We start from the raw sequence: 18081 nt of genomic DNA on the forward strand, positions 1-18081 counted from the left end.
TGGTGTACTACTGCACTGCTTCAACAGTTATTTTCCGTATATAGTATAGGCTACTGTGTGCAGTATGTGGACTAACCTCGTGAATATGCCAGGGTCATATTCCGCTCCACAATCCAAAAAGGGGGAAAAAAACAAACATTATATTTAACTTAAAGAAAATTATTATTATTATTATTATTATTATTATTGTATTGTGTTATTTAGTTTTTTTTTTTTTTTTTCGCTTTACTAGAGTACAAAATATTGTAAAACAATTGAATATTTACATACATCAAATATACACACATATAAAGGCACTACAACAAATACCTATATGAATTTAGTTTTTATATTAATATTATATTAATAGTATAAAATTGTATTATTTATAAGTGTATTAATTTTATTAAAAATGCTAAAATAAAACCTCAGAATCACTGTATTCCTGTTTGATTTCAAAGAGCTGTGTCTTTCTTTCCACACCATCTTATGCATTTATACATATCATTATGTCACTTCATATGTTTACATGCTACTTTTAATTAACATATCATAGTATTGACAGCTAATGGAAATTTCAATTATTTGAAATTCAGCTAGTTTTTAACCACTATGAATAAATATGACAGTAGATTTATAACCTTTATGACAGAAAAAAGCATGTCAAGACAAATTTATTTGTATCGTTTTTTAATATACACATGGTTTCAAAGCAGCTTTACAGAAAAATTTGGTATTTAGCAAATTAGAGCTGGGTGACAATAAAGTTAAAATTTTGCAATGATATAAGCAATCACACAGCCAAGATTTGCTATATACAGTAGTATGAGATTGTACTGTATGTATGTGTGTAAAGCTGAATGTACTATATATCCAAATTTAAATGTATTACTGGGTGATAATCAGTGGTATGCAGTGGTGTTCTAAAATGAGGAGTACTCAGTTTTGTTTTGTTTTAATGTGAATTCTTTACCTGTAAAGGAAATAAAAGTATTTTTACATTAACAATGTAATTAATGTACTATTTATTAAAACCAAGTAAATGTTTCCAAGTTAATGATTTTATTTATTTATTTATTTATTTATTTTACATTTATTCCAAAATAATAACTCAAGCCAGTAACAATTTAAACAATATATTTTATTGAACTGATTGTTCAGCTGTTCTTTTTAAAGGTCAACTTATTTTCGTATCATCAGTCATCAAGCTCAGTAAACACTGGTCACAGATGTGGACTGTGGCGTGGGGGGCGTGTTTCAGCAAAGTCTGCAACGGCAGAGAGCGTCAGGAGACGCGTGGTAAACGAGCGGGTTGAATGCAAATCACGAACACCTGTTTCTTATTCCAGTAATTGGCGTAGAGACAGGATAAAACACCAGGAGAAGCAGGAGAGTGTGAGAGAGAGAGGGACTGCTGGAGCTGATCAGGATATCAATGCTGGAGTGAAGCTCGTCTGTAGATGTGGATTGTTTGATTGTGCGTTGCAAAGACTTTTGTTTGTTTATTTTTGTTTGTTTTTTTTTTGTATATTTTTAAATAAAAACTCAGTCAGCAGTCAAAGCCGGCCCTTGTCCTCTTCCTTCCCTGACAAACTTGATCATTACTACATGGACATTTCATTTCACCAAGCTGATTGTTTGAAGTCTACAGATCATGTTTTCGTAACATTCTTTGTGTGTATAACTTTAGTTAACTTTAGTAGTGTAGTGATTTTTACTTTGTCCATCCAAGGACGCGAAGTAAATTAGGGATTGGTACTGACGTTGTGATTTTGGATCACACGTCTCTTAAGGTTGTGGTTATGAGTACATCAGATGACCACAAGATACATAGAATACAAGTGATTAAGTTGGGTGTGGCTATGGAAGAGTTACGTTATCTTATGGACAGACAAACTGTTTCTCTGAAAATAATAAGGTGGAGAACCTTATTATGCACCAAACAAATAAACGAAAGATTATTTGTTATTAACATCAGCTATATTACATCTAATGGAAATTAGGAAATTATATACTGATAAAATACAACAATGCCAAGGTCTCTGGAAAGAGGTTTGGTTAAGTGATATTTACGTTCGACTTTGTTGAGTCCAATGACGGTGACGTCTTCCACTGGTTGTGCTGGGCGACAATGCAGTGGGGAGAGGAGCCAGAATCTGTTTCAACAGTCTTGAACACGAAGCTCTGTGGGATGCTGATCTCCTGGAGCACCAAAGGGTCCTAAAATCTGGAACACGCAGATGAGGCCCTGGTGTAGGTGCAGAAGGTCCTTAACAATCTGGAACACGCAGACGAAGGTACCTTGAAGTGAAGGTTTGCTCTCCTGAGCTTAACCTTGTTGCAGATGTCGTTACTGTCTCGCTGGACGGAAACTCTGAACGTAGTGTTTGTTGATGTCTCTTTCCTCACAAGCTGGAGGCTTAGAACGTGGTCGTCTCTGTTGCTGCCTCACAAGCTGTAGACTCAGATCATGGGATCTGTTGTTGTCTCTGTGGATGGACCAGAGGCTCAGAATGGTGTTGTATCTGTTAATATCTGTCCCCGTGCCGGACAGACTCAGAACGCTATATCTGTTACGTCTTCCCCCTTTCAAGGGCAGACTCAGAACTGTGCATCTGTTAATGTCTATCCCCTTTGATGGACAGACTCAGAACAAGGAGTGTCGGTAGAAAGGGTACCTTTATCCCTTTCCGATGAGGAGGAGATTGCATTTTGGCGCTTCTCCATTCGAGTGCTGTGATTGGCTGCTGGCATCAGAGGGGACACACAGAGTGTGGCCCACCCTTCTCTCCCCTGTGGAACTCATTTGCATAAAGCACAAAGTTGGAAGTCTTTACAGTGTCTTTAAAGTTTACCAATGCATTTCTCAGTTTCCAAACCACCACCAGAATACCTTTGGCAATATTCTAAACTAATAGAGACTAAACATGATGGAAAAAGATTGAACTGTCATTCAATTGTACATTAACAGCTGTATTTGTATCAGATGTTGCACTACAAATGGCTGTCACTGAGAATACTTATTTCTGTGAATAAGTATCAAATGGATGTGTAGTTTGCATCAGTTCTAAGATTTTCAAACATAGTTTTGAATGGATTTGGATGGATCTTTGTGATCTCTCTTTGTTTCACCCATTTCTGCTAAGGTCCCAAGGAATTTTTATGGCAGTCTCTGGCCAACTTTACGAAATAATGTCTAGATGGGTCTAGGGCAGTAACTGCCTGTGGACCAATGAGAAGCCTTGTCCTTCCCAGGATTGGTACAAGAGGTCTTCTTCTTACCCTCTAAGAGAGGTCTGGATGTTGTCCTTCCATCTTTATCTGATGGCGTTGGACAGTTTGTTAGTGTTAGGCCACCAAGATCCAATCAAAATGTAGCAAACATTTGTCCGCTGTTACGGACAGAGAGGGGCCCGGCCATAAACTGGGCGCTAGAATGTGCTGTTCACTACAGTAGTCATGGACTTTCAGTTTGTTTCTCTTTGTTACCTGTTCCCTTTGTTCCTTTGTTCTATGTTCATGTTTGCTCCTTAGTTGTCATGGCATTTCATGATTTGATTAATTAGCATGCCTATCTGTATTTGAGTTAATTATCCTTGTGTATTTAAATCCCTCAGTTTGATCAGTTCTTGTTCCAGTGTTGTTTTTGCTTGGCGTTTGCTTGTTAAATAAACCTCACTGCTATTTTTAAATCCCTGGTTTATCTTCATCATCTTTGGACTCATAACATGAAAGAATACCAGACCTAAAAAGAGAAAAATGGAAATTGCTTCAATTAATGTTGTTCCGATGGGGAACGGACCTCCAGGGGCTGTGATTTTCATTTTCTAAAACAGACGAAACCTGGAGGAATACGTGGAGGAGTTTGTCAGCATCTGCCATTATGTCATCTGCAACAACCTGACACTCATTGACGGATTCAGGTGCGGACTTGATGATGATATTCAGGTTGTCATGTCTCAGGGGGATTCCTGCTGGACCCTGGTAGATTACCTAATTTTTGCCTTATGGATTGACGGATCCTCTTTTACGGTGGGCAGCAGCTTCCTCCTTCCCGGAGGAAGAGTTTGAAGCCCTGGCTGACCAGGTGTGTGAGCCAGCCATTACATCCATGCCAGTGGGAATGTTGGTGGATCTGGATGAAGAGGAGAGGCTAATTGATTGGGAGATGGAAGTAGCGCCTTCCCACCCTGATTCAGTATTCTTCGTCGCCACTAGTCTGTATTACACCAAGCCTGTTTTCTCACACAGCACCTGTACTATATCAGTGCTATTCAAATTCAGCTTTCCTCTCCTGCCTGCTCCAAAGAAGACAGCCATTCCTTTGATCACACCTCCGCTGGCTCACTTCAGCCCTTCGGCTCCTTAGTTAGTTCTGCCATGCAACCCGGATCTGCCTTGGGGTCAACAGTTCCACAGTGCCGTGGGTATTCCCTGACATCGCTTCATCCCTCCGAGCCCTCAGCTCCACCTCGGCCCATCAACCTCACCACCTTGGTCAGTCGTTGGACTACCATCAGCTTGGACTTCCGGGCCTTCAGCTGTACCTCATCCCTCATCTCCTTGGGCTCCGTCAGGCTTTACCTTCCCTCCGGCTCTGCCTCTGTTCTAACTCACACTGTCATCGCTTCAGTTCTCCAGCACACTGGCCCTACCTCAGCCACTCATCATCACGTCTCCATCTTGGTCTCCTGGTCCATCTATGATGCCTGGTCTCTTGGTCCATCACACAACGTCTGGGCCTCCACAACTCCCGGCGTCACCGCTGTTGGTTTGGCTTAAGTTTCCACCGTCTGCTCCTCCATGTGTCCTTCCACTGGTCCTTCCATCTCTCTCTTTTATGAAGCTACAAACTGACAAAGGCCAGACTGAACTTTGACCTGAACTGGTCAAATGTTACTCTTATGAAGGAAGTCTCTTATGCTCACCAAGTATTTATTTAATGAAAAATACAGTAATATTATTATTTTTATACTTTTTAAAATAACTGTTTTCTGTTTTAACATTTTAAAATGTGATTTATTCCTGTGATGGAAAAGCTGAATTTTCAGCAGCCATTACTTCAGTCTTCAATGTCACATGATCCTTCAGAAATCTTTCTAATATGCTGATTCACTGCTCAAGAAATGTTTCTTATTATCAATGTTGAAATAAATTGTTCTGCTTAATATTTTTGAGTTTCAGGATTCTTTGATAAATGGAAAGTTCAGAAGAACACCATTTATTTGAAACATTGAAATATTTTTCAGAAAGGTCTTTATCATTATTTGTGATCAGTTTAATTCAATTTAATTAAAATCCCAATAAATCATCACATCTTGAACTTGTCTTTACAAATGTACCTCATAGATATTCAGTAGCTGTTAATGCACATGACATTAGTGATCACTGTGCTGTTTCAGATAGAAATGTAAATTTACTTAAAACAAAACCTTGTATTATTACTAGGCGGTGTATGTCTCAATTTAGTGAACTGGGTTTTGTTAATGATCTTGCTTGGTTTGGGTAGGAAAAGTTTTTGTTGATTCCAGAAATGGAGTATGCCTGGAAATATTTTTATAAAGGGCTCACTTCATTATAAATAGACATGTTCCTCTCAAATACTATGTTAAAGCTGATTATTTAAATGAAACAACTGGCAACTTTAATAAGCCTATGCAATTTTGGAAAAAAAAAAAAAAAATTATCAGGGCAAAAAAGGTTGCAGAGCTTCCTTCATATATATTGGATAATTCCATTAAAATTTTACAAAAATGCTTGATTGCTTTAATAAGCACTTTGTCGCCATGAATTTCTATTCCAGGTAGACCTACTTAAAACTGTAGATATGAACAATGATATGGATTATAGAGAAAGACATTTATTGGATCTTAATTTTAGTTTAAAACAGTTGCTGCAAACTTTATTACTGCCCATTTGACATAGATTTTTAATCTTTTGCTTTGTTTTAAGTTTCAAAAATTGGGAAATCTGCCTTTGTTATCCCATTGTTAAAAGGAGGAGATCCCACTAACATGGATAACTGATTTCTAAATTCTGTATTTTTTGAAGGTTTTCAAAACTCTTATTAGTGAACAATTGTCTTCATATTTGTCACGATCACCGTCTGCTCCTGTCAGTTCCCGGACTACACTTCCCACAATCCTCCTTGTCAGTCACATGTTCACTTCACACCAATCACCTGTTGCCACATACAGGCTAGCACACTACACTGATCACCACACCCAGCTGCAGCACATTACCAGGACTATAAAGGACTTCCACACACACCAGCTCACCGCGAAGTATTGTTAACTGTTGTTGTCAATTCCGAGCGGTTCCCTGTATTCACTGTCTGCCTGTTCCTTGTTACCGTTCCTGCCTGTTCCCTATTACCGTTCCCGCCTGTTCCCTGTTTATTGACCCATTGCTGCCTGTCCTGACCCTTGCTTTGTATAATGACCTGTGAGTGATATCTGCCAGTCCCGACCTCTGCCTGTACCTGGATTACAATTCTGTCTACCCTCTGCTGTACCTGTTTGCTCCTGATTTACCCTGCCTGTACGACCACGCTTACATTTAATAAAACGCTACACTTGGGTCCCCTGCCTGAGTCTCCCCTTCATAACAGTATTAAACTGAACATAATATTTTATCACATAATCAGTCAGGTTTGGGACTGTTGATTTCAGCACTTTTAAATCTAGTCTCAAACTGATAGGATTGTCTAATAACAATATCTCCTGTTTTAAAAACTGTTTAATGAACAGGACACAATGTGCTATTGGAAGGTCACTCATCCGCACCTTCACAGATTAAGAGGAGTGTTTCTCAGACATCTGTTCTGTGACCTCTATGTTTTATTATTAATCATCTAAATTTTAACATCAGGAAAGCTAGTTTTCATTTTTATGCTGATGACACAGTGATTTATTGTAGTGCATCCAAATTGCATGAAGCAGTATCTTTATTACAGTTTGTGACTTTTCTTAATTCAAATTCAAAGAAACAAGCAGCGAATCTATTACCGGATACCACTTTACTTGTAATAGAGATAGTGGCAGAAAACAAATATCTTGGTTTTATATTTAATGAATCTTTATTTTTTTTAATCTCATGTAAATTGGTTAAGGACTAAACTCAAGTTAAAGCTGTGGTTTTATTTTAAAAACAAAGCCTGTTTTTTCCTTTAAGGCAAAAAAAAAAATAAATACATAAAAAAATAGATTAGTTGTTTATACCAGTTCTTCATTAAGGTGATGTTTTGTACAAATCGGCATATACCAAACTTGTATGTACCATAGACACTCTTTATCATGGTGCTCTCAGATTTATAACAAATTGTAATTTCACAACTCATCATTGTAAGCTGTATAATAAAGTAGTATCAACACAAACCGAAGCATTGTTCATTTACAAATATAATTTGGGCCTATTGCCAACATATTTTTGTTTCCTTACTAAACAGAAAATTGCTGGGGTATATTCTCTACAGTGACAGAACTTGATACCCTTTTGGTTCAATTTGTACAAACTGAATTAGGAAAACAAGCAAAGCAGTGTTCCACCACAAACCCTTCCATTGACATTTCATTCAGAGTCTAACAAGTGTCAAGTGTGTCGGCCATGCCCCCCAAATGCCACCTGAAAACACATACAGAGCACATGCAGAGCCTATGCTGGGACGTCACAGATGACAACATTTATTTACAGTGGTGTGAAAAAGTGTTGGACCCCTTCCTGATTTTTTTATTTTTTTGCATGTTTGTCACACTTTAATGTTTCAGATCATCAAAAAAAATTAAATATTAATCAGAGATAACACAAGTAAACACAACATGCAGTTTTTAAATGAAGGCTTTTGAAGGGAAAACAAAATCCAAACCCACATGGCCCTGTGTGAAAACGTGCTTTATCTGATCTGAAACATTAAAGTGTGACAAACATGCAAAAAAAAAAAAAAAAAAAAAAAAAATCAGGAAGGGGGCCAACACTTTTTCACACCACTGTATTTATTTATTTTTACTTAGACTGTGGGCAATTGCAACCTGTGAATTATGTCAAGCCCATTTTGAAATTCATTTTTTTTCTTAACCCTGCTAGTAAATCAGGATTTTATCTCTGTTGGTTCTTCTTAGTTACTAAGTATATTGATCAGCAGCTGTGTAGTGTGAGTGCAGACCATTCTCCAAATGTTTTTGTGTGTGTGTATATATAAGCTTTCGGTCTTTGAAAGCAGCCTGTAAATATGAGTGTGATGTGTATGATATCATGAAGGTCTTTGCAGGCCATCTGTTGCATGATGGGCCCCTCAGGACCGAGCCTGAGAGGAGCGCTGTCGTCCCACCAACACTAATTGAGAGTGACAAATCCTCCTCTTCAGTGTGATAATGGCCATTATTGTGTAGAGCGTCAGACCATGTTAAGGTCAATGTGTGGTGACTGTGTGTTCTAAACGCTGTAAACTCCATCATGTCAATGGAAAGAAATAAACCAGCACACTTCATCTCATCAGCGTTGTTTACAATGACAAACATCATTATCATTGTTGCTTTTACTGAGGGTTAATAATTTGAACAAGAATGACAATGACTTTTTATGAATTTTTACTTTTTACCATCACTGTAACTGCCTGTTTAAATTAGATTGTGGGTGGGTAGTGGACAAGATATAGGTTTTTACATTGAAATATAGTGCACTTTATGCTTGAAAAATAATGTGTTGGCTCAAAAAAAAAAAAAAAAAAAAAAAAAAAAAAAGTTTGCATCAATCATTTTGAGTTAATTTTTCACTTTCAGTTAATTTTCTCAAAAATTGCTCAAACTATTTGAGTTGTAGCTCTGGAACCAATTAATCTTATCTATTTCAGAAAAAGTCCACAGCTATCATAGCACATGCTAAATGTAACCTATTTAGCATGTAAATTAAATGAGCAAGTAAGATGTTACTTATCACTGGCATTGCTTATGCTTATACTTATCATTGCTTATGGAGTCAATGTAGTGTTTACCTTCATGTTGTCTTCTCTTCAGCGCAATGGTAGCTCTTTTAAATGTCAAACATAACAGCATTGAACACTAACAGATCTTTCTCTTCACTAAAAATAAAATAAAATAACACGTAGTTTCAACATTAATTAAATAACACTTAATTTCAACATTATTATATCTAGTCCTGTGTAAATTATGGAGGGAACAAGTAATCCACTGCCCAATTTTCAAAGTTATCAAGACAACCTACTACAACTTATTAAAAAAAAAATAATAATAATAATAATAACAATAATAATAAAAATATATTTAAAAAAATGTTTAAATTACACAGTTAATGAAATGATCAGCATTATAATGTTGACAGAACTCAAAATAATGTTTACAACTTAAAACATTTAATGATATCAATAAATTAGATTTTTAACTTGCAACCATACATTTATTTTCAGTTGTGGTAAAAGGTCCCCTGAATTACTTTTTTGCCCCTCTGTGTTCAGATGCTAGTCAAAGTCTAGTCAACGTATTCGTTTTGAAAAACAAGGGCATCTGTTTTTTGCATATGAAAACTGTGCAATCTCCCTCATTCAGCATCTTTTCCAATCTTTTGTTGCATCAGATGTGCCATGTGGTGCTGAACCTGCTTTAGCTGTGACATCAGTATGAAACGCTTCTGCTCAGCCAGTCTGTTCTGTGTGTATGAGCCATTCAGTCTGTCAGACACTCATGTACCGTTTTAATGTTGAGTTGAATAAATTAGAATACATTTCATGTTGAACTGCAGCATGAAAAAGTTATATATTCACAATGGACAATTTGCAGTAGACATTTTAGTAGTGTATTATTCATGTGTTCTGTTTTTGGATTGGTTTGGCCCAAGATGAGATTTGTGTTTGGTAACAAGAATTCCCGGAATCAGCCATCCCTGCCAGCTCATGATGACTCAAGTATAATCTAATTCAGAATCATTTGTTTTGACAATGTCAAATTTGTATTTGTGTGTTAATGGAAACTGGTGTCCTTAACGAGGGTTTTCTGTGTTTAATCCTTTAATTCATTACTAAATAGGTACTTATTTTTAACAATAGCAAGATGTAATGGATCAAAAGATTTGGGTGAAATCTCTTTAACCTGAACACTCAGAAGTGTCTTTCCTTTCAGTCTGCATGTGTACATAGACCAACAATTAAAAAAAAAAAAAAAAAAAATCAAAAATGAAATATAAGAATGCATTCTGTGTGAATAGTAGCCAGTTGCATAAACTGCTTACTTAAGTTACTACTATTTTTTTTTTCTTTCTTTTTTTTTTTTTTTAAGATTGGTCATATTTTTTTTAAGTCTGCTACAAATGCAGATTGGCCTAATTTAAAATCTGAAAAGACTGATTACTTTAGCTAAATGGTAGTTGATCAAACTAGTTCTTAAAGGGATAGTTCACCCAAAAATTATCCCATAATTTACTAACCCTCAAGCCTTCCTAGGTGTATATGACTTCTTTCAGTCAAACACAATCAGAGTTATAAAAAAAATAGGGTTATAATCTGGCTAAAGCTTTGAAGATAATGGGAGTGAATAATAACCAAGATCTTGAAGCTCAAAGCACATCCATCCATCATAAAAGTAATCCATATGACTCCAGGGGGTAAATAAAGGCCTTCTGAAGTGAAGCGATGTGTTTTTGTAAGAAAAATATACTTATTTATAAATTTATAAACTAGAATCTCTGGCTTCCTATTGCGAATCGATTCCGATGGAAGAGTGAACTTTGACCTGATTCATGACATATTGATAAACGCAGAAGCGCAGAGGATAGAGCAAAACACCAGTTACAAATTAAAGTCTAAAACGATAATTTTTAAAGCGACATGTTGGAGGAGCTTGAATTTGTTGCCCAGCCCTATTTTTTTTAACTGTGAGAGGCATCTACTCTCACCTACACTTACGCTCCTACATCCTACGCCGGAACGCGACCCTCTTGTGGACAGATGGATGGAAGTTACCGGAAGTTAATGATTATAGTTTATAAAGTTTTAAATATGGATCATTTTCTAACAAAAACCCATTGCTTCACTTCATAAGGCCTTTATTAACCCCCTGGAGCCATATGGATTACTTTTATGAAGGATGGATGTACTTTTTGAGCTTCAAAATCTCGGTTACTATTCACTCTCATTATAAAGCTCGGAAGAGTTAGGATATTTGTTAATATAACTCTGATTGTGTTTGACTGAAAGAAGAAAGTCATATACACGTAGGATGTCTTGAGAGTGAGTAAATTATGGGATAGTTTTCATTTTGGGGTGAACTAACCCTTTAAGACATTTCTTAACAGTCTTGACTGTGTTTATGCTACTGGCATCAGGAGTCTACATACCTCAGACAGACTGAAAAAAATAGTAAAATCACAGAAAATTGTTAGTGGACTGTTGGTCAGTGATTAATTTCTAACAGTTTATTATAGTGTCCTTATTACACATTACATTTAGTTACTGTAGTAAAATCATAAATTATAAATAATTTCATGCAACTAACCCTAAACCAAACCCTTATCCTAGCCCTAACCCTATAGTAAGTACATGTAGTTAATTATTACTCAGTATTTTGCAAAATGAACACTAGGACTCATTCACTAATAATTGTTTGGATTATTTTTTATTTGTATGTACAGAAGCACTTTTCACAAAAAATCCCGCCTAATTCACAATATGTGCACACACACATGAATTTGTCCCTAATCTCGTTCTAATGTTATTGAACTTGGAGTATTCTAAAAGAGTTGTCGCTTGCACAAGGTTAGTAATATGCATAATACAAGTGTGTCATTCTCAAAACCAGTTCAAACACAACAAACACATTTTATACAGACCCAGATTACAGAGCTGTGATTAGCCAGCTGTACATACACACATATCTTTGTTATTCAGAGAAAACATGCAGCTTAAAGCTATAATGCGGCTTTTCTTACTCTTTCACTGTATATGATGAAATTTTATTATTTATTAATTGTATTAGGCCTTTATAATTTTATAGAAAAATAATAATGTAATATAATGTAATATAATATTTGTTGTGTTAAGATGAACTTCTCAACATTATAAGGCCGCACAGAGAAAGTGCTTTTGGCATACGAGTGGTTTCAGTTCCTACATTTGTGTGTGTGTGTGTGTGTGTGTGTGTGTGTGTGTGTGTGTGTGTGTGTGTGTGTGTGTGTGTGTGTGTGTGTGTGTGTGTGTGTGTGTGTGTGTGTGTGTGTGTGTGTGTGTGTGTGTGTGTGTGTGTGTGTGTGTGTGTGTGTGTGTGTGTGTGTGTGTGTGTGTGTGTAAATTTTGAATACATTTTAGTAGTAATGTTTTTGGTGAATCATGATTTAGTCGTAAAAACAAGTTTTCACTAACAAATTTGTGTGTACGCATGCTTAGTAAATGACACTGTCATTTTCCAGTTTATTAAAGCAGCTTTGAAACAATCTGTATTTTATAAAGCTCTATATAAAAAAAAAGTGTGACTTGACTTTCAAATACTTATAAACACATTTTGACTCTTATTGCTAGATGCCAGATACCATGTCTCTAACCAGTCCAGCTCTGTCAGGTTCTTGTTCACATATATGCATCTGGTTAGCGTCCTATTGATCCTGTGAGATAGAGATTACTTCTGACCCTCTAATTAACCTCTTAATCCTCCATCCTGCCGTATTCACAGCCCTGTCTTTAGGGTTAGGAGTTAAAGCAGGCCTTTTGACAGTGTCATTTTCAATTTTTCTCCCAAACCATGTGCTTGCAGGTATCATTGCCTCATTGACAAAAATTGTTTTGAGAGGAAACTTAATGTGTGTATGGCTATAGTTGCAGGTACTTATCTTTTTTGCAAATACACAATCTGGTTTTAAGTTTTTTTTGTTTTTTTGGCAGTGCTGTCCATCTTTGCATTCTTGAAACTGATCTAAATTGCATAGTTAGTGGATAATGAACAGATTTGTTTGGTTCAGTTTGGTTGGAAAATTTGATTGCCTCTATGGCAATAGGATATTTAGGAGATGCTGGTCAAGCTTTTGAAAACCATTGAGATGTAGAGAGCAGTGACATATACTGCTACAGATGTCTTCTCTTATTAAGAGCAATTAAACTGTAAAAATATATGTGCTCAGTATGCTTATGATAAAGATAATGATTTATAATAATATGAGCATAATCAAGTGTTTTTGTACCAACAATATAACTAAAAGCAGCTCATGTTAAAAAAATGGAAAAAAAGAAAATGAAATAAATGAGAAATGACTATAATAATTAGAGCTTGTCACGTTACTTTCTGGATGATTCAGAAGTGTGGTTGTTGTGCCTTAAAATGCTGTCTAGAAAGATAGCTCACTAGGATTCAGAAAAAAAGCTTATGGTTTTGACAAAATGTGGCAACGCAATTTACATTTTTCTTATTACCAGTCTTTTTGCTGATTTTCCAGTAGGCTAAATGAAAATATTCTATCAACAGTCCTAACCTGACGCTGGTCTTCATTTGCTGCAGATTACATAATTAAGGTGATTAGTTAATTGATCAGTGCCCTTGATTTGCTCTGGCTAAGTTGTGTCTAGATCAGTAACCATATTCATCAGTTATGTCTATCATTATAGTATTGATCAAGGCATCTTGCCATGGCTGGCCAGTGACAGCTTGTATTTACGGCGGGCTTGATTCTCTTGTAAATCACATTGAGTCATTATGAGTCCCTCGCTGTGGGTCTTTTGTCTTTGTGTTGCTGAGAGTCATTGGTAAGGTTGGGGAGTCTTCTAGGGATGAGACAGCATTGTTTTGGTCTTTCCCTCAGGTCACCCTGGCTGTATGTTTAAGGTGGCCTCAGCGAAGCTCACTGCTCAGGTAACGCTGGGGACATCTGGCTCAGGAAGCCATGTCAACCCAGGCCCTATCCCCAGTGCTATGAGGGCCACCATCTGAAAACTGTACATGACCAGCCTTGAACCCCAGGACCTCAAGTGATCGATCCAGGAGGGAATAAATTGGTGGAAAACTCGCTAGTAGGTGCATAATCACACAGACCTGCCAAACTGAACACACACTTCCTACATAAACCAACGACCCATGTGCTGAGACCGAGAGAGTGTGCGGGTTATGGAGGTGTTTTCGAACAAATCAGTGTTCTTGATTACTGGGTGATTTTAGGATCTCCAGTGGTCTGTGATGGATCAGTCATCTTTGAGGTTTTTGATGTTTTGAGGAGGCTATTGTTGAGATTGTGGGAGTACTTTACTTCTTTGAAGGAGTGTTAATCCTGGTAAGTTCATCATTTTTCTTTTTCAGAATAAGTTTCCTGTTTTATGTTATGATAACCTGTAACTGCAGACCATAACTGTATGTGTATGTTTCAATGTATTGGTACAGTCATGGATATTTTTAATTACTGGTCATAAAATCCTTTACAATTGGATAATGATTATATGCAATTAGGTGGAAATGCCCTATTTTTTACCTATCAAGATATAGAGCAGTTTACCATTTGCGTCTGCCCAAATAATCAATTAAGCATTTAACGAAAGCATTGATGCTTTTCAAGATTCCTAACCTATTTCTTTTTTTTTTTTTTTTTTATGTGTGTTTTGTGGTATTTTGTATAAATATCTTTTGCATATTATAAATCACATACTGAAAATATATAGGCTTACTTCTAAATATTGATAATCTGCAACCCAATTTGCAAGTTCTTCTTTGTTTTCAAGCATTGCCAGATTGTTCAGATGTGTGCTAATGTGTCTGAATGTTGTTTTTGGCTATTAAAGCCTTTATGAAATCCCTGTAAAGATTAGGCTTATGTGAGACAGTCACCTCATCAAAAAGTTAAACTGGTATCAGGCTCTGTTGTGGAGGGGCTTTGCCTCAGGAGCCCTTGCTAAAAACAGCTGTTACCTGCTGGTCACTTTGGCTGTCTTAACTCTCAGCGTCATAACCCAGTTTCCAACTTAGTTAATTTGATCTTGTGCACTGTTTTGTTGTATATTCCTGAAAAGACAGCAGTACTGTACTGATACTGATGCTACAGTATCTCGACTGAAGCTTGTGAGAGTGAAAAAAAAAAAGTATTGTAGACTGATTGTTTGATGTATTTTATACTCCATCTTAATGTAATTTGTATGTAATTCAAATTATATTGAACTTACATTTGTATTGCAGTTAAGTTATTACAACAGAAAAGGTTAACCTCATTTTTCAAATGATAAAATATGTATATAAATGCACTTGAATGACAAGTGCACAGTGGTTCAGTCCAGTATATTTCATAACTCACCACATTTGAAAATAAATTGTCTTCAATCTTCTGTGGTAATCAACAGAATGGCACATACGATATCCATAGATTTGATCTTGTATATAACTTGAAATATTCTTTTAAAGTTTAGCACTAAGTAAATAATTATAATTCTAATGTATTATTATTATTTTTAATTAAAATGTAAATTAAAATTGTATAAGACATTTAAAAGATGTATATCTACCTTTATCTGATGCAATATTTCTTGAACAGAACATAGTAAATTCTGTAAACAAAGGGAAAAGGCAATTCATTAATGTTTCTATAGGACACTATCAGACAGACTGAAGGTAAAACAGGTCCACATTTTATTAATTATGTGATTACTTCTATGAAGTTATGCATAAGTAAATGCCACCCGTGGCTCAAGCCCTCACATGTGTCACGAGTCATTGTACTGCTTCATTTAGGATTAGAACAAATAACAATCAATATGACTGATCACAGCTTAAGATCAGTGTCTGAAGCGCCTCATATTTGAAATCAATAAACTTTGGCTTTTGGGATTGCGATTGTAATCTCACCATCTTAGACAGGCTTGGTCTGATGGCGAATTTAACATGATCTGATCTGTTTAAAGGTTCATCATACACATGTATGACGGTCTTCCTGTCCAAGGATGTGTCGTCCCGGCTGTTCAACCTCTTGGATTTGTCCGGTGTCAGATTAAGAGAGCGTGCTCAAAATCTTCCACCCAATTTGGCAGGGCGAGGGGCAAGTGGGGCGGGTGGATTCTCCATATATAAGAGCTGGTGTCCTCCAGACACTTTTCACATAGTTTGCTTCATGACTTCATGTCAGCTCTGATATTTGTACGCACGTCAGTGCGACCGCCAATCGCATTTTGGTCAAGTGCATTAACTGTACCTTTTTTGTTGCATTAACTTAAGCTTTTTAAGTAGTTTTTTTTTTTTTGTGTGTGTTCGTGGTTGTGCCTTTGAAGAATTTCATAATGAATTACTGCATGTCAGACATGTATGACATAGCCCACGGTGTGAGTGGGGGATATGCAGTGGCGCCCGGAGGTGAGTACTGCATGTATGGTGGAGAAGGGCCTGGTTTCACTCACTGTGAGCCGCAGCCATTACACCACCATCCTCCCAGTATGGAGCAGGCCTGGCCACCCAGCCAACCCTACGAGTGCCCATTTACTGGGGGCAACCCTGTGTTCAAGAGTGAGTTATGCTCCATGGAGGTGCCTCTCAGTCACTACCATCAACCAGACTACTACTCTGATGGCAGGCCAGACTTCTCTCAGATGCAGTGGATGCAGGGGCCACACAAGAAAGGTATCGCAAGCTCTAGAAAGAAGCATAGAAGTGTCCCGTTGGCTACCAGAGTTTTGTCTTTTCTTTTTTTGAGCATGTAATTGGCATGTTTTAGGTGGCTGACTGTATGCTAGCATTGCATATGTAGTAGTCTAATATCTCACTTCAAAAAGTTCTTAAAGTGTTTAAACTCCGGTGTGCTCAGTTGAGATTAAGAAATGTTTTTTTTTTATGACTATGAAAACCTGTTTTTTTTGTCTAACATTTGAGGATTGATTCAAAATGTGTTTGTGACATTTTTGCAGATTGTATTGCCATTTTATATAATTCGTTTTCTATTATATCCTCTATGTGTGCCAGTTACAAAAAATGAATCAATCTTAGCAAGTACTGGAAAAACTATTATTATGATATTATAGTAGTAAAACTGCTGAGTTAGTCTTCTGGACTGAACTTGAGTGCTTCTTTCAAAGACCTGTTGCAGATATTCATGGAGCTAGTTTGGCATTGTGTAGTGTATTGATCTTTAGGGTTGGATGGAGGTTTGGGGTATGTTGTATTGATTTGTAAGGACACAGACAGAGGAACAGAAGGTCTGAGCTCCTGTCCTGCCACTGACCTCCTCAAAAGGTCACAATATTGATCACACATTGATTCCTGAGCTGCTGCAAGCTGCCTGAACTTATGTCTTAAAACTTGTATTTTTGTTGTTGTTGTTGTTGATGGGTTTCGTCTCAATATAAGAGCATTCTGATAAAATTCTTTTTTTCTTTTCTCTAATCCTTTTTTTCTTCTCTTCTTTCTCACGTCTTTATTTTCTCTTTTTCTTACTTTTTCTTTCTTGAATTATTCCCCAAAACTCGACATATCTCAATTAAGTATTTTTTATTATGTTTTTTTTTTTTTATAAAATAACTCAAAAGACTAAATGTGTATATATATTTGAACTTTCTAAATGTAGCTGTTATAATTTACTCATTTTCCTTTTTGATGGTATATTTGGGAGTATTCTGTATCTTGAGTTTTAGTGCTGTTTTATAACTTTAGTAGTTTTATCAATGTTTAATGTGCTTATTTTAATGTAATGTGTGTATTACTGTACTTGTAACTGTTTATAGGGTACATACCAAGTTACCTGGACAAGGATGAGCTGTGTGTTGTGTGTGGAGACAAAGCGACTGGCTACCATTACCGTTGCATTACCTGTGAGGGCTGCAAAGTGAGTGTTTCAAATGTATTTGAGTTCAGCCGTTCTGTTCTCATAGAAAAGCACACAGTGCAGACTAATTATTAATGTACCATATATCACACTCCGTTTACATTACTTCATTATAAAATTTCAAATAAGGCTCATGCTCTGCCATTAAAAATGAAATCTTGTTTTTAAGGGTTTTTTTCGACGAACAATACAGAAGAATTTAAACCCAACATACGCTTGCAAGTACGAGGGAAAGTGTGTCATTGACAAAGTCACCCGCAACCAGTGCCAAGAATGTCGCTTCAAGAAATGCATTGCTGTTGGCATGGCAACAGACTGTGAGTATCC

General features: G+C 36.5%; 1 protein-coding gene across 6 annotated transcripts in view; it reads left to right on the forward strand.

The window, feature by feature from the left end:
• thrb (thyroid hormone receptor beta) overlaps positions 1 to 18081 on the forward strand; it is a 384429-nt gene that overhangs the window by 355274 nt on the left and 11074 nt on the right. For all 6 annotated transcript variants that reach the window (XM_067361444.1, XM_067361443.1, XM_067361442.1 and 3 more), the window contains 2 exons: positions 17654 to 17754; positions 17924 to 18071. In XM_067361444.1, coding sequence (XP_067217545.1) covers positions 17654 to 17754; positions 17924 to 18071 — 249 coding nt within the window. The remainder of the gene's footprint in view (positions 1 to 17653; positions 17755 to 17923; positions 18072 to 18081) is intronic.

This window comes from Chanodichthys erythropterus, chromosome 15, assembly GCF_024489055.1.
Source record: "Chanodichthys erythropterus isolate Z2021 chromosome 15, ASM2448905v1, whole genome shotgun sequence".
Taxonomy (NCBI): Eukaryota; Metazoa; Chordata; class Actinopteri; order Cypriniformes; family Xenocyprididae; genus Chanodichthys; species Chanodichthys erythropterus.